The sequence below is a fragment of the Aethina tumida genome, chromosome 2 (assembly GCF_024364675.1).
Source record: "Aethina tumida isolate Nest 87 chromosome 2, icAetTumi1.1, whole genome shotgun sequence".
In the NCBI taxonomy this organism is placed as follows: Eukaryota; Metazoa; Arthropoda; class Insecta; order Coleoptera; family Nitidulidae; genus Aethina; species Aethina tumida.
The window spans coordinates 5,789,724-5,812,864 of NC_065436.1; the positions used below are offsets into that span (position 1 = coordinate 5,789,724).

At 29.8% G+C, this 23,141-nt stretch overlaps 5 protein-coding genes across 5 annotated transcripts; 3 read left to right on the plus strand and 2 right to left on the minus strand.

Moving 5' to 3' along the window:
• Positions 1-1,362: 1,362 nt before the first annotated feature.
• Positions 1,363-9,993, minus strand: LOC109603491 (RING finger and SPRY domain-containing protein 1). Its single transcript, XM_020019990.2, has 7 exons — positions 9,458-9,993; positions 6,140-6,491; positions 5,875-6,082; positions 5,565-5,824; positions 4,505-4,719; positions 2,632-2,889; positions 1,363-2,521 (listed from the first exon to the last, which is right to left on the minus strand). The coding sequence occupies exons 1-7, from the start codon at positions 9,658-9,660 to the stop codon at positions 2,428-2,430; spliced, it is 1,590 nt and encodes a 529-aa protein (XP_019875549.1). The 5' UTR covers positions 9,661-9,993; the 3' UTR covers positions 1,363-2,427.
• Positions 9,994-10,438: 445 nt separating this feature from the next.
• LOC126264518 (zinc finger and BTB domain-containing protein 14-like) lies at positions 10,439-12,249 on the minus strand. Its single transcript, XM_049962841.1, has 4 exons — positions 11,906-12,249; positions 11,190-11,616; positions 10,905-11,139; positions 10,439-10,847 (listed from the first exon to the last, which is right to left on the minus strand). Exons 2-4 carry the CDS (start codon positions 11,573-11,575, stop codon positions 10,614-10,616), a joined length of 855 nt encoding a protein of 284 aa, XP_049818798.1. The 5' UTR covers positions 11,576-11,616; positions 11,906-12,249; the 3' UTR covers positions 10,439-10,613.
• A 186-nt stretch (positions 12,250-12,435) lies between these two features.
• LOC109603500 (succinate dehydrogenase [ubiquinone] iron-sulfur subunit-like) lies at positions 12,436-13,448 on the plus strand. The gene has a single exon (XM_049962840.1). The coding sequence runs from the start codon at positions 12,482-12,484 to the stop codon at positions 13,394-13,396; it is 915 nt and encodes a 304-aa protein (XP_049818797.1). The 5' UTR covers positions 12,436-12,481; the 3' UTR covers positions 13,397-13,448.
• An 867-nt stretch (positions 13,449-14,315) lies between these two features.
• LOC109603498 (rabenosyn-5) lies at positions 14,316-16,376 on the plus strand. Its single transcript, XM_020019997.2, has 3 exons — positions 14,316-14,969; positions 15,022-15,236; positions 15,616-16,376. The coding sequence occupies exons 1-3, from the start codon at positions 14,426-14,428 to the stop codon at positions 16,150-16,152; spliced, it is 1,296 nt and encodes a 431-aa protein (XP_019875556.1). The 5' UTR covers positions 14,316-14,425; the 3' UTR covers positions 16,153-16,376.
• Positions 16,377-16,458: 82 nt separating this feature from the next.
• Positions 16,459-22,383, plus strand: LOC109603484 (DNA mismatch repair protein MutL). Its single transcript, XM_020019984.2, has 9 exons — positions 16,459-16,548; positions 17,878-19,015; positions 19,244-20,239; positions 20,295-20,489; positions 21,072-21,302; positions 21,356-21,616; positions 21,669-21,850; positions 21,952-22,087; positions 22,139-22,383. Exons 1-9 carry the CDS (start codon positions 16,459-16,461, stop codon positions 22,291-22,293), a joined length of 3,384 nt encoding a protein of 1,127 aa, XP_019875543.2. The 3' UTR covers positions 22,294-22,383.
• Positions 22,384-23,141: the final 758 nt, after the last annotated feature.

The following is a 23,141-nucleotide window of genomic DNA, read 5'->3' on the forward strand; positions in this document are numbered from 1 at the left end:
TTTATTATTTCCTCTTATAAAAAATTATGTTATACAAGGTGTCTTTGAAATAAGTGGTCAAAATTTAAAAAACAGTTAAAACACGTCCAATAAGAAAGAAAATCTAAATAAAATTTTATCCCAAAGTTTCTCCCAAATATAATACAGCTCCTCAAATTTAAATATAAAAAATTGTTTTTTTCTTATATTTTCATAACCTTTGGTCCAATCGCGCTTAAATTTGGTATGTATTATCCTAAAATACATCCCTATACTCTAATGTAATGAACTCTTCCCACATTGTTACAGTGACGTAGATTTTGGAGGATGCTCCTCTTGTTCTCACCCTATTTTCTACGCCACTGTATATTTTTTAAAACTATTAAGCTTTTCATATTCTTTGCACTGTTTGAAAGGAATAAGTACTCTTGATTAATTTTGATTATCATAGCCGTTTTTGAGATATTTCAGATTTAATGTTCACTTTAATTTTCTTCAAACATTAAAACTTAAATACTTTAAAAACGACTGTGATAATCAAAATTAATCAGGAGTACTTTTTTCTTCCAAATTGTGCAAAGAACATTATAATATAGTTTTAATAGTTTTAAAAAATATTCAGTAGAGAGGAAAATAGAGTGGAAAAAGGAGGGGAACCCCCCCGAATCTACGTCAATATGTCATTACAGAAAAAATTTATTACATTGAATTGTAGATACATATTTTAGAATAATACATTACAAATTTAAACACAATTGGATCAAAGGTTACGATAATATGAGTAAAAAACAATTTTTAAAATATAAATTTGAGGGACAATATTTTCTTCAGAGGAATTTTTTTAGATTTTCCACATAACATATTAACATTTTTCTCAAATTAATCTTGTTGGATTCAGACAACATCTACTAACAATTATTACAAAGTAATAAATAAAATAATTAATATATAAAATAAATAATTTAAATAATTAATTTTAATATTTATTTTAATTTTCAATATTAAACAAACTGTTTTCAAATTTTGACCACCCATTTTAGAAACACCTTGTATAGTTACATTTATTGTTACTATTATAAGTTTTCAAAGGAATAATTTATTTTATTATTAAAAATGTATGTCAACTTGAAATCATTTAAATGTAGTAAAATATAAAATATTTAGTCAAAATTAATTAAAAAAATTAAATTACCTCAACAAATATGCCCAAAAAATTTTATAATTGTAATAAAATTTCTAAAAGTTGAAAGGAAGAGCCACATTCTTCTTTCTATATGATTTTCTTAATACATTTATAAAAATATTTTTCATTTTAAACCCATGTAAACTGTTGTTTTTAGATCACTTTTAGTAATACAGGGTTATTCTACTTAAAATAAAATATGTCATAACATTAAAATATATTTGAAAATACTTACAAATAAAACAACATTTTTATATTCCTATGCAAAAAATATACATCTGCAATAATACAATAATTTTCGTAATATATTACAACCTGAATGATTTAAGCCTTGGACCATTATATACATATATTTATAATATATTCAAAAACTAAATAGCACATATTAACTAAATTAAATTTAAACTATTAATATGTATAAAATAAATAAAACTAACATGACTAAACATATAAAAAAGTTGGATTATCTATTGAATTACATATTGGATAAAATCTGATGAGGATTCAAAAGGGCACAAAAGTTCAATGAATGGAAATGTAACCTTAAACATCCCTTGTAAAATATATACAGGTTTAAACAGTTGAAACATTATTTATATTTATAATCTAGTTACAGCTCTTCTTTCTTCTAAGTAAAAAAGCATAGATTTTATTAAGTAATTATAGTGAATATTTATTGAAAAATGTAATTTCTTTTATTAATCAAAGTCTCAATTATGATATAATCAAAATAATGAAGAATAAAGAAATTTTGGCACAGTACACTTAGACCAAAAAAAAAAAACACAATATTAATTACTTCAGTAAATACAATTATAATATAAATATGTTTCTAAAAACAAACTGGAGTACATATAAAATAGTCTTAAAAAAGAAAACAAAATTGATACAGATTCTAAAAAAATATTGTTTAATGATTATCACTGCACATGTTGTATCTACTAAGCAATAAAAAAACAGACTATGTAAATGAATATATTTTGATAATGAACTAAATTAAGTAACAAAAACAAATGCACAAGTTTGATATTATTAAGCGTAAAAAGTTAAACATTGACGCAATATCTTATTTAAAAAAGTTCAACAATATTTACAATTAAAGGTGAAGTCACAAACTGGGAATGATAATAAAGCTGTTTAATTGATAATTTATATTTTTTTTTGTACCCCTAATGTTATAAAGTGACCCGTTTTCAACATCTAACGAGGAATTCGTATAAAAAACTATTAATGCGAACCAGGTCTTTCATAAAGCTCACTGTTCGTCAAGATGTTAGCTCCGCAATTTTCTCCATGTGGAACGGAGCTCTGCACATCGGACACTCTAACAATTGATTTGCACATGATTCACAGAAACCCCTTAAAAACAAAAAAAAAGATGTAATTAATGTGTAATAATATTAATAAGTCACTTTTTCTGGGACCGAATATAAAATATAATAAAAGGGGAGTCTAAAAGAGTTACTTACGAATGTTCACAAGGTAACAGTCGGATAGAAGCCTTCTGGTCGTAACATAGCGTACAACTGTCCTCGCCGATTTTCTGTTGTCGCAGCTGATTCAGGAATATGTGCCGGGGCAGGACGATCTTGTCCTCCGGCCTCAGAAAACCGCACTCGTTGAACGTCGAATAAATTCTCTTCGGTGCGAATTTAAATGGTTCCGCACCGAAATTGAATCTGCACTGTTGAAACGACATAAAACTTGCCGCAGCGAAAAAGCCAGACCTGAAATTAAATTATTTATTTTAAAATTACTACAATTAGAACATGATGTGATTCAAATAAAAATATGTTAATATCTTAATTTAAACTTGTTGGATTATATTATATATCTTTATACAATATACAATTAATACAGTTGTGAAATATTCTAAGGCATTTTGTATACAATGTGGATCGTTTTAAAGTTTCTTATATCTTCTATATACAATTAAAAGAGTCTTCAAGCTTCCTAGGACACTTTGTATACAATTAAAATGGTTTCAAAATTTTTTAAATTCGTCTATATATAATTAAGTCACTAATAAAACTTAATAAGTCATTGTTCAGAAATTTAAAACACTTATATAACTTCCTAGGGCACTTTGTATACAATTTAGACAGTTCCAAAACTTCTCAAATTCTTCTGTATGCAATTAATACAGTTGTGAAATATTCTAAGGCATTTTGTATACAATGTAGACCGTTCTAGTTTTTTAAATTCTTCTGTATACAATTAAAATTGTATTAAGACTTCCTAGGACACTGTTTATACAATTAGAATAGATTCAAAACTTCTTAAATTCGTCTATATATAATTAAGTCCCTAATAAAACTTATTAAGTCATTGTTCAGAAATTTAAAACAGTTGTGAAACTTCCTAAGGCACTTTGTATACAATTTAGACAGTTCCAAAACTTCGCAAATTCTTCTGTATACAATTAAAAATCTTCAAGCTTCTTAGGTCACTTTATATATGATTAAAATAGCTTCAAAACTTCTTAAATTCTTCTATATATAATTAAGTCACTAATAAAACTTATTAAGTCATTATTCAGAAATTTAAAACAGTTGTGCAACTTCTTAAGGAACTTTGTATACAATTTAGACAGTTTCAAACTTCTCAAATTATTCTGTATTCAATTAATACAGTTGTGAATTATTCTAAGGCATATTGTATACAAAGTAGACCGTTCTAAAGTTTCTTAAATTCTTCTGTAAACAATTAAAAGAGTTCTGAGACTTCCTAAAGCATTTGGTATACAATTATAATTTATATGATAAATTTATAAAAATTCATGCTCAAGTTGGAGTGTTTGAATTTCCCGCCTGTAATTAACCTTAACAAAAACATAACCTTTTAAAAAACATGAAAAGTAGTATTTTGCCCAAATTTGCATTTAATATTTTAAAAGAGGCAGAGACCAAATACAATGAAACCGGCTCATTTAGCGACCAAACACTCGAGGAACTGTACAATCTATTTGGTGAAGCATTTCAAACAGCAGCCGAACAAATTGATAGCAGCAAGATTGTTGAATACCAAACTCAGAATGGACGAAGGATTTTTAAAGTGACACGGTCTAAAGATCAATATACAGTGTATGATAATATTAACTTTTGTTCCTGTGACTTTTTCCACACAAATGTTTTGGACAATCAATCATCGATTACGTGCCCACACGTTTTACTTGTTAAGTTAGGTCAAATAATGGGCAAATTGAAGGTGGAAACTGTTACAGATGAACATTTTGTAGAATTCCTCAATGATCAATTGTACGTCGTAAAACAATACTCTGAACAAATTTAAAAACATGTTGTATGTTATTTATTTTAAATAAATTTTGTTAATGTTACTCACTTGGCATGATTGAACACATCTGTATTTGGTGGTAAACTCGTTCCGTTTACTGAAAATATTATTTGTTGAAGATCTAAGTCTATTAAACAACCTAAAACGTCGCCAGACTCCCAACGGGGCAGCTCTTGGGGTTCCGACCTGGCGTTGTGCCAAATTAACTTCCGACAGCCATCGTACGCTAGTGAATACTGGTCATCTCCAATGCCATAACCCTCCTAAAATTAACAGAAAACTTATTATTTACTAATTAGCTTCATGAACATCATTTTCATTGACACATTCATTCAAAGGAATTGGGAAGTCCATTAATAACATCCTAAATAATGAATTTTTGTGTCAGTTTGTATATAATTCAGCTACAGATGTAGTCAGAGAAATAGTAAATTGGAAAATCAGAAAACTACATCCTTTCTTGTCCTCCAGATGAATAAAAAATGAATTAATTGGGTCAACATCAGTGTGTTCAGTAGAACAATCAGATGTCAACTTTGTGAATAAAAGTTGCAAGGATATATTTCATTAAAGAAACCAAAAAGAATATTTGAGCAAGACTAAAAGTTGCACAGAAAGTTATAAAACTTCCTAAGGCATTTGTTATACAATTTAAACAGTTCCAAACCTTTTCAAATTCTTCTTTATACAATTAATACACTTTACGCTGTTTCAAAATTTTTTAGATCCCTCTGTTTATAGGTAATTAAAAGTCCTAAAACTTCTTAAGGCATTTTTGTATAAAATTAAGATTGTTTCGAAACTTCTTAAATTCTTCTATATATAATTAAGACAGCAGTAAATAATTTTGTACACATTTACAATAAATAATTTTAAATAAAATATAAATATTTTTCTGACCACCACTGTATATATTGGCACAAAATGTGCTTAAATTATTAAATATAAACATTTTGAATTTTTCTTTGCTCAAACAATTCAAATATTGTGAATCCAATAAAGATTAAAACAATTACCTAAGTGAATTACACATGACTGAATCAACTATTTGAATGACTCAACATCCCTGTTTATAATACTCCCATATATTCACAAATATATAACTCACATGATTAAGGAAATTACTATTCTTCGTTGCCCATCCAATTTGCATCACTCCTGGCGTTATGATAAGAACTTCATAATACCAAACTCCCGTGTCTGCTTGCGCCGTACATCGGACACTCTCGAAGGAGTATGCGTCACACCTCGCCTCCAAACCGTCTGGAGATATCTTCAGATATTCGCTGACGTCCCCAGTATTGAGCATCGCGTTGATTTGTTCCATGTTCACTTGTAAATAGGAATACTTTCGGTCGGTGACTACAACTATAAAATCCATTAGGCACAATTGGTATGAGTAAAAATTGGGTACTTACAAAGATTGTCTAAGATCCACTGAGCACAGAATCCCACCTGTCTTTTAACGTAGTGCTCCTCTTCCTTCCAGGTTTCTAAAGCTGATATAGGACACGGTTTTACAGTCTCCAGTTTCTTTAGTATCGTAATTTTATTTAGACTAGTTTGTGCGAACTTTTCTAAGGCTATCAAGGAAAATAGTATAACATTCGGATCCGTTTCTGGGTCCTGAAACCAAAAATATTGATAAAATCTGTTAATTAACAAAGTTAAGGCTCAGCACACCAAGTTTGTAAGCAGATATTCAATCGTGGCGTCCGTCAGGATGTCCAAATTCCGGGGACCGGCCAGTTTTTCAGCGATACAGCCTAAGACAACGCAAATGTTACGCTGCCGCGTCGAATTTTGTCTGCCGGCGATGGCCGTTTCTTTGGACAGTTGCAGATTGCCCACCACCATGTACACGGACTCTTTGGACGGAAGAGGACAGTCGTCCAGTAGCAGGGTGATGACCGACGGTCCGAGGGCATCGCCGAGCGGTATCACGTCGATCATGGAATTCACCACCTGGATCCAGCCGTCCTCGTTGTCCGCGATGTTGTGGAGGGACACCATAGAGCTGGGCGGCTCCTGCTCACTGCCACAATAGAAATAGTTTATTAATAAATATTGAATCAATAAATAAAATATTTATAATGAGATTAAAATACTTAATTTAATTAAAAAAATAAAACAAAATATATAATTTAAGTTAAATAAAGATATTTCAAACTAAAAAATAATAAAATTTTTTATAATATTGAAGTATTTTATTAAAATTTAAAAAATAATATATTTAATTTAAGTTAAAAATAAATTAAAATATGTGATATTTATTCAAAAAAAAATTAAAATATTTAATTTAAGTTAAAAAAATAATAAAAAAATTAATTTTAAATAAAAAGATAATAAAATATTTAATTTAAATTAAAAAAATATTAAAATGTTTAATTTAAAGTTTGAAATATGTAATTTTTATTAAAATAAAATATTTAATATAAATTAAAAAATTAATAAAACATTTAATTTAAATTAAAAAAATTTTAGAATTTTAAATGTAAAATTTTTAATTTAAATTAAAAAATATTACAATGTTCAATTTTAAATTTAAAATATTCAATTTTTATTAAAAAATAAAATATTTAATTTATATTAAAAAGAAATTAAAAAATTAATTTAAAATAAAAAATTTAGTTAAATTTAAAAATATTAATTTTTTATTTAAATTAGAAAGGAATAAAAATGTTTAACTTAAATGAAAAAAAAATATATAAAATATAGTATTTAATTTTAAATTTAAAAAATAATAAAATATTTAAATTTAAATTAAAAAAATAATAAACCATTTAATTTAAATTAAAAGAATATTAAAATGTTCAATTTAAAATTTGAAATATCTAATTTTTATTAAAATAAAATTTAAATTAAAAAATTAATGAAATATTTAATTTAAATTAAATAAATATTAGAATGTTAAATTAAAAAGAAATTAAATATTTAAATATAAATAAATATTTAAATTAAAAAATGAATAAAAAAATTAATTTAAAATATAAAATTTAATTTAAATTAATTGAATTTATATTGAAAAGAAATTAAAATATATATTATATATATCATTTAATATTTAATTTAAATTATTTAAAATATTAAAGCATCTAATTTTGAATAGTGTTAAAACTCCAGTTTTATTAGCCAAAAGTTTAAAATTGACTTTTATTACATATGAAATAAACAATTTACTTTTAAATAGACATAATTTACAGTCATATTCATGATAATTTTATTAAGAATTTTGAAACTGATGACTGATTTAATTCATAATTTCAGTTCAAAAAAATATTATTATATCTAAAAAAATGAATCTCATAACAAAATAATTTTAAAAAAAGCAAATAAACTTGTATTTTGTACCATTTCAAACAATAGTTTCTTTTTTCAGTAATAATCTTAGTCTCTAGTAATATTTTCACAAACAATTTTATATTATTAAGGATATTAAATGCATATTAATAAGCAACATCATTCATTATAACGTAATTTATTTATAAACCATGATAAAAGTATAAAATCATTATTGTGATATCTTTAATGCATAATTAAATAAGTAAGTATATTCTAGAATGTCAACAATTAAATATTTTCCATTGTTATTAACATATTTATGTTAATAGAATTTGGAATAATAAAATATTTAATGAATAAGTGATTAATAAAATTTAAAAATTAATTAAGTAATTTAAAGCATTTTGAAAATTGAAATATTTATTGCAATCATCAATATTTGAATAATGATTTTAACTATACTAAGCTCTTTATCAAATGTATAAATATTTATATTGTGTAAAAAAATTACCAGAATTCAATAAAATACCAGTTAGTTGTAAATTTATTTTAAAAACGGATTTATTATGATTATATATATATTATATTCAAAGGAAATACCCATACCATCTTATTAAATTATTTACAGTATTTGTGAAGATTTTATTGTGAACATTTATAAACTAGTTCAATTATAATAGATAAACCAATATATATTTAATGACACTATATTTTTTATTACATAATTAAACAGTATTTATATAAATATTATTATAAATTAAATTAATTGTAAAAAAGATATGATCAGGATTTAAACATAGTTACTCATATCAATTAATAGTTTATTTGATTGTAGTAATTTTTTGATTGCTGTAGCATAAAATGGTAAAATTAGTCAAGCATTAAACAACAAAAACTACATTTATAAATATTTTCTTTGAACTTAATATTTGCCTACAAATATGTGAATCATTAAAATTATTTGTTGAGTATAGATGTTCTTTTCTTAGTATTTATAATTATAATCTAATCTTTAAGTAAATACATATATACAGTGATGACCATAGAAATAGCACACAATTTAAAAACAAACATATTTGAACAACAAGAATATTTGAACAAAACTAAATATTTCTACAAAAATGTATTATCCCTCAGAATTTTTGAGAAGGTGCCTTGAGATGAATCAATTCTTAATAGGTTCAACAAGGTGGTAAAAAATACATTCATAGTTTCATTCACAATAAAAATTGGGATTCCTGTTACTCTACAAAAACTTTAAAACAATGTGGAGGAAAAGTTTTAGTTTGGAGTTCCTTTCCTTTGTACTATATAAGACCAAATAATTATTATTAAAATGGACCTTTTCATATATAGACATCATGAGAGATGTAATGGAACCATTTGCTAACGATAATTTACTAATCACATTGATTTTTATACAAGATAATGATACAAAGCATTTATCCAAAGTTGTTCAGAGTTGGTTAATTGATAAAAATGAAATTAATGATAATATAACTAAAAGAAACTATAAAGGTACCACTTTAGAAGTATTCAACTGTTGCTATTTAAAAATAACATAAATATTTACTATTATTTAGTTAATAGATATTTAAATATTATCAAGTAAATAAATTTTATAGCCAGTGACACATGTACATTGAACAAAACACGAATGACCTCAAATAACAATCATAAATTTTATAGAAAAAAAATTATTTCAACCAAATTACTTACTTGTCAACTAAAGTGGCAATCACCCCCAGAGTCTCTAAAACAAGCCTGTCAACATAATCCGGATCAGGTGGTTTATAAATACATTGGAAAGATGGAGGTGGTCGAAGCACAGTTGTATGGACAGTTACGTTAGGAATAGGTGCTATCTGTTGTGTATAACTATCCTGTTCTTCATTCTTTGGCTTGCAGCAACAAACACCCATCACGTTAATAGTTCACACTCCTAACATTACTTTTTGACTACATACTAAAAATAAGTGTTTATATTTATTGGTGCAACAATCTTATTTATGTTGGTGTAATCATGAACATAAACATATTTGACGTGCCAAGTGGTGCAGTTGGTGGACGTCCGACCTTCTGCATTAGAGTTTGATTTAATGTTTCATTAATAATTTTGAAGAAATTACTACTGAATTGGATTAGTGTTAAATTAGAGTTGGTTAGGAATTTTACTGAAAACGTCAAATGACTTGTTTTTAGGTCATGTTTTTGCCAACACAATTCAGTAAGTTCCCCTATGATTTATAACTTCCTTTTTCACCTAGCGTATATATTTTATCAAAACTTAATAATAAATACACGTAGTAAAAAATAAATATTAAACTAATAATATGTTGTATGTTTTATTGTATGCAACCCAGTTAACACGTGAGCGCCAATTTTTTTATCAATACATTTTTAACATGATAAAAATAAAAATTTAACTTACTGCTTTATTCATATTATTGTTTTGTATAAATAGGGCGTTGTGTCATATTTATAAGAAATAAAACGCTGTAAATGCACTAATAACAGGTCTTCTCTAATAAATTTAAGATTACAGACAGTCAAATTTTATATCACATTGATTGACACTAGAATAAAATGTAGATTGGATCAAAGATTAAATATATAAACTTAATCTTTGATAGGACGTTTATATTACAATTACATCTATAAAATTAAATGAATTAATCATTATGGATATTTTATGCAGCTTAACACAAACAATTTTAATATTCCTGTTATTGAAATTATTCCATTAATGTCAAAAATGTAGGATAATAATCCAAAATACTCTTGATGATGTACTTGTAAGTTATAAATAAAATAATTGCATCAATTAAATTTGTATGACAAATAAATTTGACCCAAAAAAACCTGGAAGGCGAATTCATATTAACTTTTTGCTTGGCACAACATCAGGTTGAATCATATTGGCGTTTGAATTATATCTCCTGGGAGATTTAACCATACTGCTAGGCGAAAACGTGTCCGCAATTAAGTCTTCTTCTTTGTGAACTCTACGAACGTGGGACCTTAAGTTGTCTCTCCTTGATGACCTGTAGGTGCAGTGGGGGCACAGATGTGGCTTCTCTCCTGTATGCATACGTCTGTGCTGAATTATCTAGTATCAAAATAATTTAATTAGATGTAACCAATAATGGTTGATGTGAATAGTTACCTTTTTTAATTGGACGCTCTTAAATTTACATAGATCACAACAGAACTGCTTCCCCAACTTGTGCTTCATAAGATGGATTTGCAGGGACTGCTCCGATTTTCTGTCTTTGCCACAGACTGGACAGCTGAATGGTTTCTTGTCGGACGAGTCGCAGAATCTTAGGTGTTTGATAAAAGCATTTTCTGTTGTGCATCTGTATGGGCATTGTGGGCAAACGTATTCCTCCCTTGAAAATCTAGTAAGGGCAATTTTTAGATCTTATTACTTTTATTAGTTTGTCCTTACCTGGTTCTATTAATCTTTTTACTTCTTCCCTTTATTTTTGTTTTGTCAGTCTCTAATTTACTAATTGTTTCATTAAACTCTTCAGTATCCTGTTCTGTGTCCTTGTTTAGGGAGTCTTCTTTAAGGGTTTCGATGATTTCAGTCTTGTCGAATGTTTCACAGTTATCGTTGATGTCTCTTTGGTTGTCATCTTCAATTTCACTACCACTTTCACTTTCATTATCTTCTATTTTAACATTATGGGTCTGATAAAGTAAAGCATTGTGTGATACTGGGATAAGTGGTAGAGACTCTTGGGAAATAATTATGCCTGGGACGTTTTGTTGAAATCGGACCCCACAGGCGTTTAATAAAACTTGGTTCCATATTGCTGAAATGTCCATCATGCTGTTCTATATTATATTTTATAATAAAAATCCATTGTAACCTACAGAAAAAATAATAATTAGTAAAATATTGTGGTTTGATTTTTTAAATTCTAAAAATAATATCTAATAAAACTGATTATTTTAATTAATTAATTAATAATTTATTTAAACAATTATTTAAATATCATTTATTATTTACAAATAAAATTAATTTTTAAACTAATTCTTTTAGTTACATATTAAATTTCTATATTTTTTGGACTTAAAATTAATTTTTATTTAAAATGCCTCATGTTTGAGTGAAAGCGCCAAATTGTGCAATTAAATAATTAAGCCACATATACTTACAATTAGATTAAATATTTTTCTAGTTCATTTTAATAAATCAACTTGCTAATATTTGCATATGTGACCATTTTTACAAGTAAACACTCAAGAATAAATATATATATATTCCTATTTCATATTATTGGCAAAGGCCGCCTCACAATGCAAAATCCAGTTGCATTTCAGGAGTTCGTTGCAATAGCACTGAAGTATTTTACAAATGTGTGAATCGGGTTGCTTTCATAAATAAAATGAATAAAATAAATGTATTTAGTTGGCGCCAATTATAAGATCTGAAGTAATAATATTGTTATAATAAAGGGTGGAACTATAAAAATGTATAATAACAATTAAATTACCCAAAGTGGCTTTGCTTTATAAACCTGAAAAATGAAATCCTTCTCGTTGTTATAAAAGTGGTGGATGCGCCAGTAAAGACATCAAATTTTGTACTAAAAACTGGCGCATTCTTCATTTTTGTAACAATTAGACTTAATTTGTTTTATTTTTATCATGGTGGTATGTTGCTAGGGTAAATTAATGATTTGATCAATCATAATCTGACAATTTACTTTCAATATACCGCACATTTTAACAATGAATTTTTTACCACGTTTAAATAACATCCTGCGCACCAACTTAAGAAACTATTGTTCTACCAAAGGTGAAGAATGCAAAGAAAAGACCGCCCCCAAAGTGACTAAATCTGTGCCACCAAGACCCAAGATATTTCAAATTTACAGATACATCCCCGGAGACAAATGCTCACCCAAACCGTTCAAAAAGTCCTACACTCTAGACCTAAACAAAACAGGTCTTAAGGTGTTAGACGCCCTGATAAAAATAAAAAAGGAGATCGACCCCACGTTGGCGTTTAGGGTGTCGTGCAGAGAAGGTATTTGTGGCTCCTGCGGCATGAACATCGACGGCAAAAACCAACTGGCCTGTTTGTCAACGATAAAGCCGAAGGGTGTCACCAAAATTTACCCCCTACCTCACATGTACGTGATCAGAGATTTGGTCGTTGACTTTAGACACTTCACCAAGCAACACAAAAGAATCATGCCCTATCTGATCCTCAAAGATCAAGTACCGGAAGAGAACCAGCTGCTACAAAGCATGCAGGACAGAGACAAAATAGATGGCACCGTGGAATGCATCCTGTGCGCCTGCTGCTCCACCTCCTGCCCCGAGTACTGGTGGCACGGGCACACCAAAGACAAAAACGACTTTCTGGGGCCGGCAGCTCTTTTGAACGCCTACAGGTGGATCATTGATTCCAGGGATCAGGCGCAGCAAGAACGCCTCGACATCATGACGAATTACTTTAATGTTTACAGATGCCACACGATTAACAATTGCACCAGCTGTTGCCCTAAACAGTTGAATCCTGCCAAGGCGATAGCCAATCTTCGGTTGATGCTGGGCAAGTTGAAGTCCAAGCCCAAGCCTGAAATGGAAGGGTCGATTCCTGCTGAACCTAACAAGATGTGCGAGGAACGATGCAAATAATAGTCATATATTTATATTATTATAAATTTAATAAATAAGAAGTTGTGAAAGAGTTATTTTTGATTTGATAAACCCCTAAATCTTTTTCTCATCCAAGGGGTCTGTATTATAAGTTGTAAGCCAAATTTCAAATCACTTTTATCTAAGCCAAAAGAAAGTGGAAGTCAGTTTAATTGTTTAGAGAAATTAGTTCAGGGACTATGATTGGAAGTTTAGAGGATGGAAATTTGTTTGGTCATAGACCTGCAAAGAACATGCTTTCTAGTAAAAGTTTAATCTCGATCACTGGACCACTGAGAGGTGGATAATTTATGTTATTGTCTTAAGGAAGTACCAAAACAGTTTGTTTTACTCACTGTGAAACACAGTGAAGGTAATGTATGTACAATGATGAAACACCAATTTGCTGAAGAAATGATTCCATTAGGAAATGTATTTCAAAGAGCAAAGAAACTTACTATATTTTCTCTGAAAAATAAAATAGAAGTACTACCTTTTTAGAAGTAAGGAAGCTTATGAATTTAGGAAATATATTGTAGTAAATCTGTAGTCTGTAACTTTTTAAATAATTATTTTACCTTTAATCAAAGATTAAATATATAGATTTCCATAAAAGAGAAAAACAATAATTAACATGAAACATTTACATCACTAGATGTGCTTATTTGTGCGACTAGCCACATTTCTCATTTATTTTGTTTATTTCATTTAAGTATATAGTATAATTATTTTAAATAAAAAATATTATATATATATATATATATATATATATATATATATATATATATATTATTATAAATATTTTGACAGGATTTTATTTGAGCTGAGCCTTTCCTAATTTTCTGGCCACCACTGTAAATTTAATCTTTGCTCCAATGTCACATGTTGGCAACATTGCCATAAAAATTGTCAAGTTTGTTTGCCCTTTTTAAAAACATGCAACGTTTTGACATTCGATAAATCGAACAACAAACACAACGTAGTCAGTGTTCAATTAAAATGGGTGTGATTTAACAGTAAACACGTACCATGGCTGAAGGAATTCAAGAGGGATTTTTGTGTCCCAGTTGCCATAAGGACCTTCGGTCGCCGAACAATTTAATAGCCCATTTCCAGGATCTCCATTCAGAAGAGCAGGATATTTTGAAGTCTATAAAAGACATCTATGGCAAGGCCAAAAAGAAAATATTAAAATTGGATGAAAAAGATTTGGAGGTGTTCAGGAATGAAGTGCGTTTAGAAAAGTATTACATTGAATACAGTGAGCCACAAGATCCAGGCCAAACTAATAACCATACTAATTACTTCAAAACAGTACGAAGGGATAGACTGGACCATCGTACAACTGAAACCAACAAATTGGTCATCAGGCTGGACAGACTATTGAGATTTTTTGGTTCAGATAGAAAACAACAAGAACAGGAACTTGTGGCATGGCTGGACGGGTCCACAGTAACAAGGTGCCCCTCTTGTGCCTCTTCCTTTAACATTACCAGAAGGCAGCATCATTGTAGGTTATGTGGGAGCATTATGTGTCACTCATGTTCATACTTTTTGTCCTATGAGGCTGCCCGTAAGTTCCTCACTATTAGTATTTTTTAAGTTTACATATTTGTTTGTTGTAGAAACAATTATTGCTCCTGTTCATAGTGGAACATTAGACTCAAGTCAGAGCAGGGACTCTGAAAATTTGAGGATCTGTAATCATTGTATTGAAATGTTGGAGTGTCGAAGGAAAGTGCAAATTGAACAGATGGTTCAACCAATTATTTGTCAATTATATGCCCATTTGCAGAACATGAAAGTGCAAATACAAAGTTCTGTTGAGACATATCTTAAGGTAAAAATCAAATTATATTTACCATAATTTAGTTCAATGCTCCAACCACGAATAAGTTAAAAAATCTTAAGGACTCTTATATAATATAAGAATTCAATATTTACCAATTTATTAAATGAATAATTTGGAATTTTCTGTATTAGAAAAGTGTTGGAACAAAAAATAAACAATTAAAATAGACAGGTTAGCTTTATCCAAAATAAATATTTATTATAAACATAAAAACAAATGGGAAAAATTTGACCTACATTAATTGTAAAAATACCTTTGTGTTGATAGTTTAATTTTAATGATTCATAGCTTAAAAATTATACAATCCATCGATAGAAATCAACTGTAACATTCTTATATGATTAATCAACATTTATATTATTTTTAGGTTTATAATTCTTTAACAATGGGAGAAACTATATACATCTTGCAAGACGCCCAAAATCTTAGGACCACAATAGCCAGAAAAGCAGAAATGATAGATACACTAAGCAAAAAAATAGCATCAATGCCAGTTGACCCCGATAGCCCAAAACAAGCAACTCTACAAAATAACATAAGAAAAGCGATATCCATGTATATAAAAGACTACCTCTTAACACTCCCCGCACCTCCAACGACTGAAGACTTGGAACGCTTTAGGAGGGAACGTGCTGCTAAATTTGTAGACGATGATTATGGACACACTCCTAAAAACAGCATTAAGACTGTGACAGTGACCACGGGTTGGACGCCTACCAATGTTGCCTCGGAGAACTCGGGGCAGTCCGATGAAAATCCCCTAATTGAGCAAATTAATATAGTGAAGAATTATATTGAACAGGCCAGGCAAGCCCAGAGGTTCGATGAAGTTGCCTCGCTGCAAGAGAACTTGAAAATGTTGAAGGAAAGCTACAAACGTCAAGTTATGAACACCGACAAGTGAAATGCACTACTTCATATTTAAAATAGCATTTAATGGATGTACTGTTTTACTTTCCAAGCAATGTGAATTAATTGTGTTGACATCTTAAGCCAAAGAGTATATAACTACTTATTTACTTATTTATTTTACAGTAAAGTAAATGCATTTTATATAAATGATATTTGTTATGCTTCTAAATCTGTTTATTGTATATACATATATAAAAATAAATGTTCTCAAAAAATTGTTTTTGTATTTACCTGATTTCATGGCCTACTAGTTTTATGTCAACTAAAATTATTAACCTTAAAATATACACAGCACAAAATGCAATTAGTTAAATTAAATCCTGATTTGGTTTCTAAAATAAGGAGTTCAGTTACCGTTAATTCAATTCCTCAATGTGTCAGTGAGTTGGTAAGAATTAAATTTCATTCTGTAATAAACAAATATTTACAATTAGAATTGTTTAAATTGTTGGGTATCTACAGGGTGAGTCAGAAGAGATGCATTAATTTTAGGGGGCCATTCTACAGGTTATTTAGAGCCTTTTGAACCCCATATTGCCTTATTCAAAAATTATTAGTTTTGGAGATATTTGATTTTTTATGATATATAATCAGGCCCAGTTTTATGTTTTTTAAAATTTCACTAGAATAATTAAATATATTTAAACAATTCTTTTTTTAGTAGATAGTATACACATTAACACATGCCACACAGTAATTGTTTTTCCAAAAAAGCCTTAAAGGACTTCAATACAACACTTATAAACTAAATTTTCTACACTAATTTTAAAGACGTGTTAAGTTCATCATGATTTTTTTTTAAATTTGACTACACACTTTTCTAATATGTGTATAAAAAATAGGAAATCACAAAAAATCAAATCTCTACAAAACTAATAATTTTTTGATAAGGCAATATGGGTTCAGAAGACTCTAAATAATTTGTATAATCACCTCCTAAATATAAAGCATCTACTTCTGATTCACTCTTTATAGGGTTTATACTTTGACGTTAATAGGAATTATTTCCAGACGTTTCTCTAGCACGAGTGGGTAACATCTTCAGAGGTCTGATTTAGTTCGTTTTGTAGTACCGATATATACTCTTCAGCAAGAGCATGATATGCAGTATAGGTAACAAGAGGTCATCTGAGAGTCTCTCTTTTCTTCAACACATCTGAGTTTGTGTTGAATCTTTCTTGTTGGTGCCCTTCTTCTTCATTATCTTGTCCAAGTGTTCATCCTTAGGTATCTAGGGCATCCAAAAAAGGTTCTCTTTCTTGTGAATGAAACCATTATCAAAGTTTATTGTCATTATCTTGTGTATTCTACTTAATTCAGGAACAATAGCTGTACGTCTTGAATGTAAATTGGCTTCATAAAGTCTGTTCCCTACCTGGTTCCTAACTGGTGAGATATTCTTGTTCACTCTTGAAGTGACAACCAAATGTTCATCATCTCGAGAACTAGTCAGTGTCTGAAGAGCAGTATGTGGTCTCCTATGAGTGATACCAATTTCTCTGCACCGATTATACATTTCCAGATCAGATGTCTTTGTGACACGAACCAGATCAGGCCTCTGGAGATGCTAGCCACTTAATAATAATATATTAATTCCAATAAACGTCGACCAACAAACCTGAACAAATATAGACTCAATTAATGGTCACGAAAGCCTTAACACTTCACATTGTTTGTATAAATAGTTATTTCCGAAATACTAAAACTATCATTTTAGATTTTAAACAGTCTAGATGCAAAATCAAAGTCCATCGCCATCCGAGTAAACCCAGTAACTCTCCGAATCCAAGTCGTGGACAATGGAGAAGGAATCACTGAATCAAACATGAGAATTGTGGGTGCACGCTACACTACCAACAAAGTGTACGACTACAAAGATCTATCAAGGAAAGCGAAGCTCTACGGCTTCAGAGGCGAAGCTCTGGCCTCGATTTGCGCCGTCACCAAACTGGTGAACGTCACGTCCAGATGCAGGGACAGCGACGCGACCTACACAAAATCCGTCTTCGACAACAGGTCCTCTGATGTGATCGTCAGCAACTGCAGGCCGAGCTACGGCACCACCATTACCATAGAACACTTTTTGCACAACGTTCCTGTTAGGAAGCGACTGATTAACTCCGACTCTGTTATGGAGGAAATTAAAATTTCAATTGAGAAGTTGCAAATGTTAAATCCTCAAGTCTCTTTCACATTGAGGAATGAAGCAACCGGTGACTTAATTTTAAATTTACAGAAGAAAAAGGATGTTGTTGATGTATTCTCGTACTTACACCCTAAACTGTCCAAAGAAGTCAAGTTGCTTAAAATTTCAAAGGACAAGTTGATCGTGGAAGGTTTCATACATAAAGAAACATACAAGAACAAAAAGTTACAGTATATTTATGTGAATAAAAGACCTGTTGTCAATGAACAACTGCAGAATTATCTTTGTAGCTTGCTTAAAACATCAAGCAAGACCAAAACGTGGCCCATTTTTCTAATTAACATTCAGTGTCCATATAATGAGGTCTACTTAAGTCCCTCCAGTTTAGAAGTTAATTTTACGACTTGGAGTGCTGTTAAACAATGTTTGGACAAGTTTATTAATTGTTCAAAGTCTCCTGATAATCTAATCAAAGATACTAAAGTAGAATTAGTAAAAAAGTCATACAAGGGCCAATGTAATGCTTGGACTATAAACGGAGCAGTTTGTGGAAAAGCCTTTAAAAGAAAGTTGTACACAGACAATATTGAGGTAGAAATTAATGATGAACTTGAGAAAAGGTGTAAAACTGATGAAAATACAGATAAAATGAAAGTAATCACTAAAGGAAACGATTCGTTAGAAGATTTACATGTTGAAGAATATAAAGGTAAAAATAAAAAAGAGTTTAATATATATAATCAATGTGAAGATATAAATAATTATGAAAATATAAGTAAACAAGCTGAGCTAGGTGGTTACAATGTTCATTGGCTGAAACAATTCAAGGAAAAACTTGAGAAGAATAAATATGCTCCAAAAAAGTTGCCAAGAAAAAAATCAGCAATGATGAAAAGGCAAGATGACTCAAAGGAAAATTACTCTATTTATTTTACAGACACAGAGGACAAACACAAAATAATAAAGCCAAATAAAACCTTGTTCAAAAATTGTCTTCCTATTGTCGTCAACCCTAAAAACCAAAACGAAAATAATTTGTCGACATATTCAAAGTTTACAAACAATGAAGTCAAAGGCAAAAATTTGATTATGGATATGTTTCTGAAGTCGACCCAGGTGTACTCAAATAGTACTCAAAATTACTCGATAGTTTGCAATCCTGATTGTGTTGAAACAAATTTAGAACCGAAGGATGTTGTTGAATATAATGAAAAAGGAATTCAAACTTCGTTCAAGATGCCAAAACAAAATTACAAAAGCATGGAAATAACAATGAACAAGACTGTTAACATTGAGAATTATACATTTGTTGTGCCCAAATCTGTCTGTGACTTGAAGGATGCTGGCCTGTTCTCTACAAACAATGAGAGCAAATGTGTTTGTAAGAAGTCTGAGTTTATGTTTAATTTCACAACTAAAAGACACGTCCCAAGAATGCCAATAAAATATAGCAAAAACAATGTTACTTTAACCAACATCAATTTAAGCCCCATACCAAAGGAAGGAGGACCAAGTCTGTTTAACGAATGGAACAATTTTTTGAAGGACCAGTATTCAATTCGAAAAACCGACGAAAGGTGTGGTGTTAATTACCCAGAAAGTCCTTATTTCGTCACCAACACCAGAAGACTACAGTATAATGAAAATAAAAACTACTCCTTTTATACTTTCAACAATGTAATGACAACTGCGAGGTGTACAAAGAATGAAGAACCAAAAGCTGAAACACAAAACAAAGATCATTATCAAATGGGGAACAAATTTCAGCCCTTATTATTCAGTACGCAAAAAACTGATTCCTTGCGATTTCCATTTATTCAAAACCATTTTGATGGTACTGCTCCTGTTTTATGTACCACACGAACTGTTGTGAATACTTTTGATTTTCCTGAGTGTGCTAATCAAGCCACCAATTTTAGTCACAGAGAAAAGGGTAAGAAAATATATTTATAGTTTTATGTTTATTTTAGAAACATTTTGTATTTTAGAATCCGAAGTAATCAACTTAAGGAAGACGTTGGATCCTTATGATTTTCATGATAAAAACAAATTTACCTTTTTAAACGATTCAATAAACGTTTTAACCAGAGAACAGTTAATAGAACAAAAAATAGAAGATAAAGAGAAAAACCATGTTGACTTCATATTTAACAAAAGAAATGATCTAGTTTATCAAAATTCAGGTAAATAGAAGTTGATAGAGAATACATGTGGATGTAAATTAATTGAATTGCGGCTTAATTTTTAGAACCTGACCTTTTTACATTTGAAAGTGTACCACAACCATTTAATTATAAACCAGATAAACCACTTAATTTTTTAAATAACTCATTAAATATAAAAGTATTAGAAGAAGATAAAGAGAATGAAAACAAGGGATGTGAACTGGATCAGCAATCACGTAAAGAAATAATATAAAAAATATAATTTTTTTATAAGTATATTTCTTTCCCAGACAATTTATTCCCTACCTCACCAAACATTTTAAACAGTGTGAAGTCACTAAAACATGAACAAGATGTAGCATTTAATTTCCCAGGAGGTGCAACTCACGAAGACCTGAACAAAGGATTTATCTTTTTAAATAATACTGTGAACCCATTAACTGAAGATGAGTTAATAAACAAATGTGGAGGAACACCGAAAAAGTGCGACAAACCTATAAATTTAAAGAACATTTCTGATATGTGTAAAAATACCCAACAAAATATAAGTAAGGTGTTTGTAAATTATTCACTAGATGAAGTTATCAATAATTTTTCCAGAAAAGCCTTCGAAGGACAATGACAGTAAATTTCCTGTGAGTAAACCATTTTTTTCCATGAAGCAAAGACCTAACTTCCTCCCGAAAGGTCTTTCACCCGTTTTACTAACAAAGAACATAGAAGTAGAAACATCGATGACTCAACATTCGAAAATGTTCTTCCACAACGCCTTGTTCCAAAATGTCGACGATTTGAAGCTGCTCAAATGGGAGAATTATTTGCAATATCAAGGCAAAGTAGATGAAAAAAATAATTGTGTCAGTTAGTAATTTTGTGTCTTCCAGATCCTAAAATATTTTTCCAAAAATTGTACGAAGAAAAGGCCAAGTTATTCGAAGACGATATACCAACTGCAGATGCCATTCCCAAGAGTTTAAGGTCTGCAAATGGCAAAACCTTCCAAAAAGACGTATTTAAGTTTCTACAGGTAATCGGGCAGATAGACAAGAAGTTCATTGCAGCTATAGACACAAGAGATAAATTATTGATAATATTTGATCAGCATGCTGCCCATGAACGACTACGTTTGGAATATTTGGAAGAGAGTAATTACATACATTCGACTACAATTTAATTTTATTAACAACAAAGTTTTAGACTACAGAGGTGTTAAAGTAGAATGTGCTACAACCACCATTTTTATTAGACAATGTGAAATTAAGCTTTTACGAGATAATCAACCATTTCTGGACTCAGTTGGGTTGTCCATGGAGTTTCTAACAAACTGTGTGATTATAAAAATGATTCCCTTGTGTGTTTATAATAATTCAAAAAACGAAGTAAGTATATTATTAAAAATAGTTGAAAATAAACTAGTCACAATGAGATAGGTATCACTTTTTGAAGTGATTGTGACTAGTTTATCAATTGTCCATTTCAGCATGACCTGAGCATCCTAAATAAAACTGTAGAAATATTAATACAAGAATTAATAGAAATTTTACAAGAAAGAAGGAATGTGACAACTGTGACACCCAATATAATTAAAAAAATAATCAGCATGGAGGCTTGTAGAGGTACAAATGGTTATCACTATTCTTATTTAATTTAAGACTATGTGATTTCAGGTGCAGTGAAATTTGGGGACAAGTTGGACGCCGAATTTTGTAAGAACTTGATTGTTGACTTGGGAAACTGCAAATTACCTTTTCAATGTGCCCATGGAAGACCCACTTTGACTCCTTTAATTTACATAGATACCTGCAATGATTTAATTAATTAATTAATTTTGTACATTTTACTGGGAAACATATAATTTTTCCCAGCACTATACAACATTGAATAATTAAAATATGTTCGTAATATGTAAATGTATAAATTATCAAGTCTTCGTTTAATTATATACTTTATATTTAATTAGTACTTTATCTTTCTATAAAAAAATGTCTATATATTATTGAAAGAATTGTTAGTCAATCAGAACAAGTGTATCAAAATGCTCAAAAATTATCACTTAAGTTTCCTAAAAAAAGTTGGAAAAATGTGTGGCTTAGGCGAAAAACTTGATCACGAAAATAAAATCTTCAACAGCATGTATAAAATTTATTGTCTGACGAACAAACCATTTTACATAATAAATCTATCGTTGGTTATTATAGAAATGTTTATGAAAATGGATGATCCACAAATAGTGAGCGAAAGTTTGAGTTACATCGCTTTGTACATAATGATGTTTGTTAGTTTGATGTACTTACAGTCCAACGACGTTCAGAACTTGTTCAATCAAATTGACGAGCTGGAAGAGACTTTGTTCACAACGTCCAACAGCAGCATTTTAGCCATTTATGCCAAACACCGTAAAATAAACAATGTCGTTGGCCAACAAATTTTTGGGGTGCTTGGCACGTTTTGTTTTTGTTTAGGGGTGCACCACCTTAAACTGTTAGAAGGGAAACGATCGTTTATATATTATCAGTGGTACCCTTTTGACACCGACGTGTACTACTGGGGCATCGCCGTTAATCAAAGCTTCTTTTTGACCGTGGGCTTTTTCTACATGGCGTTCACTAAGCTGTCACCTCTTGCCTTTTCCACCTACATTTTAGGGCGCATAAAAGTTGTACAGCATAT

What these genes read in the sequence shown, in the direction of transcription:
- LOC109603491 (XM_020019990.2), bottom strand. Translation starts at nt 9,660, where the DNA reads ATGGGTGTTTGTTGCTGCAAGCCAAAGAATGAAGAACAGGATAGTTAT. An exon ending in ATTGCCACTTTAGTTGACAA is followed by an intron (nt 6,492 to 9,457) that starts GTAAGTAATTTG and finishes CTATTGTGGCAG; the next exon opens with TGAGCAGGAGCCGCCCAGCT. An exon ending in AATATCTGCTTACAAACTTG is followed by an intron (nt 6,083 to 6,139) that starts GTGTGCTGAGCC and finishes TTTTGGTTTCAG; the next exon opens with GACCCAGAAACGGATCCGAA.
- LOC126264518 (XM_049962841.1), bottom strand. Translation starts at nt 11,575, where the DNA reads ATGATGGACATTTCAGCAATATGGAACCAAGTTTTATTAAACGCCTGT. An exon ending in AAAAAGATTAATAGAACCAG is followed by an intron (nt 11,140 to 11,189) that starts GTAAGGACAAAC and finishes TGCCCTTACTAG; the next exon opens with ATTTTCAAGGGAGGAATACG. An exon ending in AGAGCGTCCAATTAAAAAAG is followed by an intron (nt 10,848 to 10,904) that starts GTAACTATTCAC and finishes TTTTGATACTAG; the next exon opens with ATAATTCAGCACAGACGTAT.
- LOC109603500 (XM_049962840.1), top strand. Translation starts at nt 12,482, where the DNA reads ATGAATTTTTTACCACGTTTAAATAACATCCTGCGCACCAACTTAAGA.
- LOC109603498 (XM_020019997.2), top strand. Translation starts at nt 14,426, where the DNA reads ATGGCTGAAGGAATTCAAGAGGGATTTTTGTGTCCCAGTTGCCATAAG. An exon ending in TTTGTCCTATGAGGCTGCCC is followed by an intron (nt 14,970 to 15,021) that starts GTAAGTTCCTCA and finishes TGTTTGTTGTAG; the next exon opens with AAACAATTATTGCTCCTGTT. An exon ending in CTGTTGAGACATATCTTAAG is followed by an intron (nt 15,237 to 15,615) that starts GTAAAAATCAAA and finishes TATTATTTTTAG; the next exon opens with GTTTATAATTCTTTAACAAT.
- LOC109603484 (XM_020019984.2), top strand. Translation starts at nt 16,459, where the DNA reads ATGCAATTAGTTAAATTAAATCCTGATTTGGTTTCTAAAATAAGGAGT. An exon ending in TCTAGTTTATCAAAATTCAG is followed by an intron (nt 20,490 to 21,071) that starts GTAAATAGAAGT and finishes TAATTTTTCCAG; the next exon opens with AAAAGCCTTCGAAGGACAAT. An exon ending in GAATTATTTGCAATATCAAG is followed by an intron (nt 21,303 to 21,355) that starts GCAAAGTAGATG and finishes TGTGTCTTCCAG; the next exon opens with ATCCTAAAATATTTTTCCAA.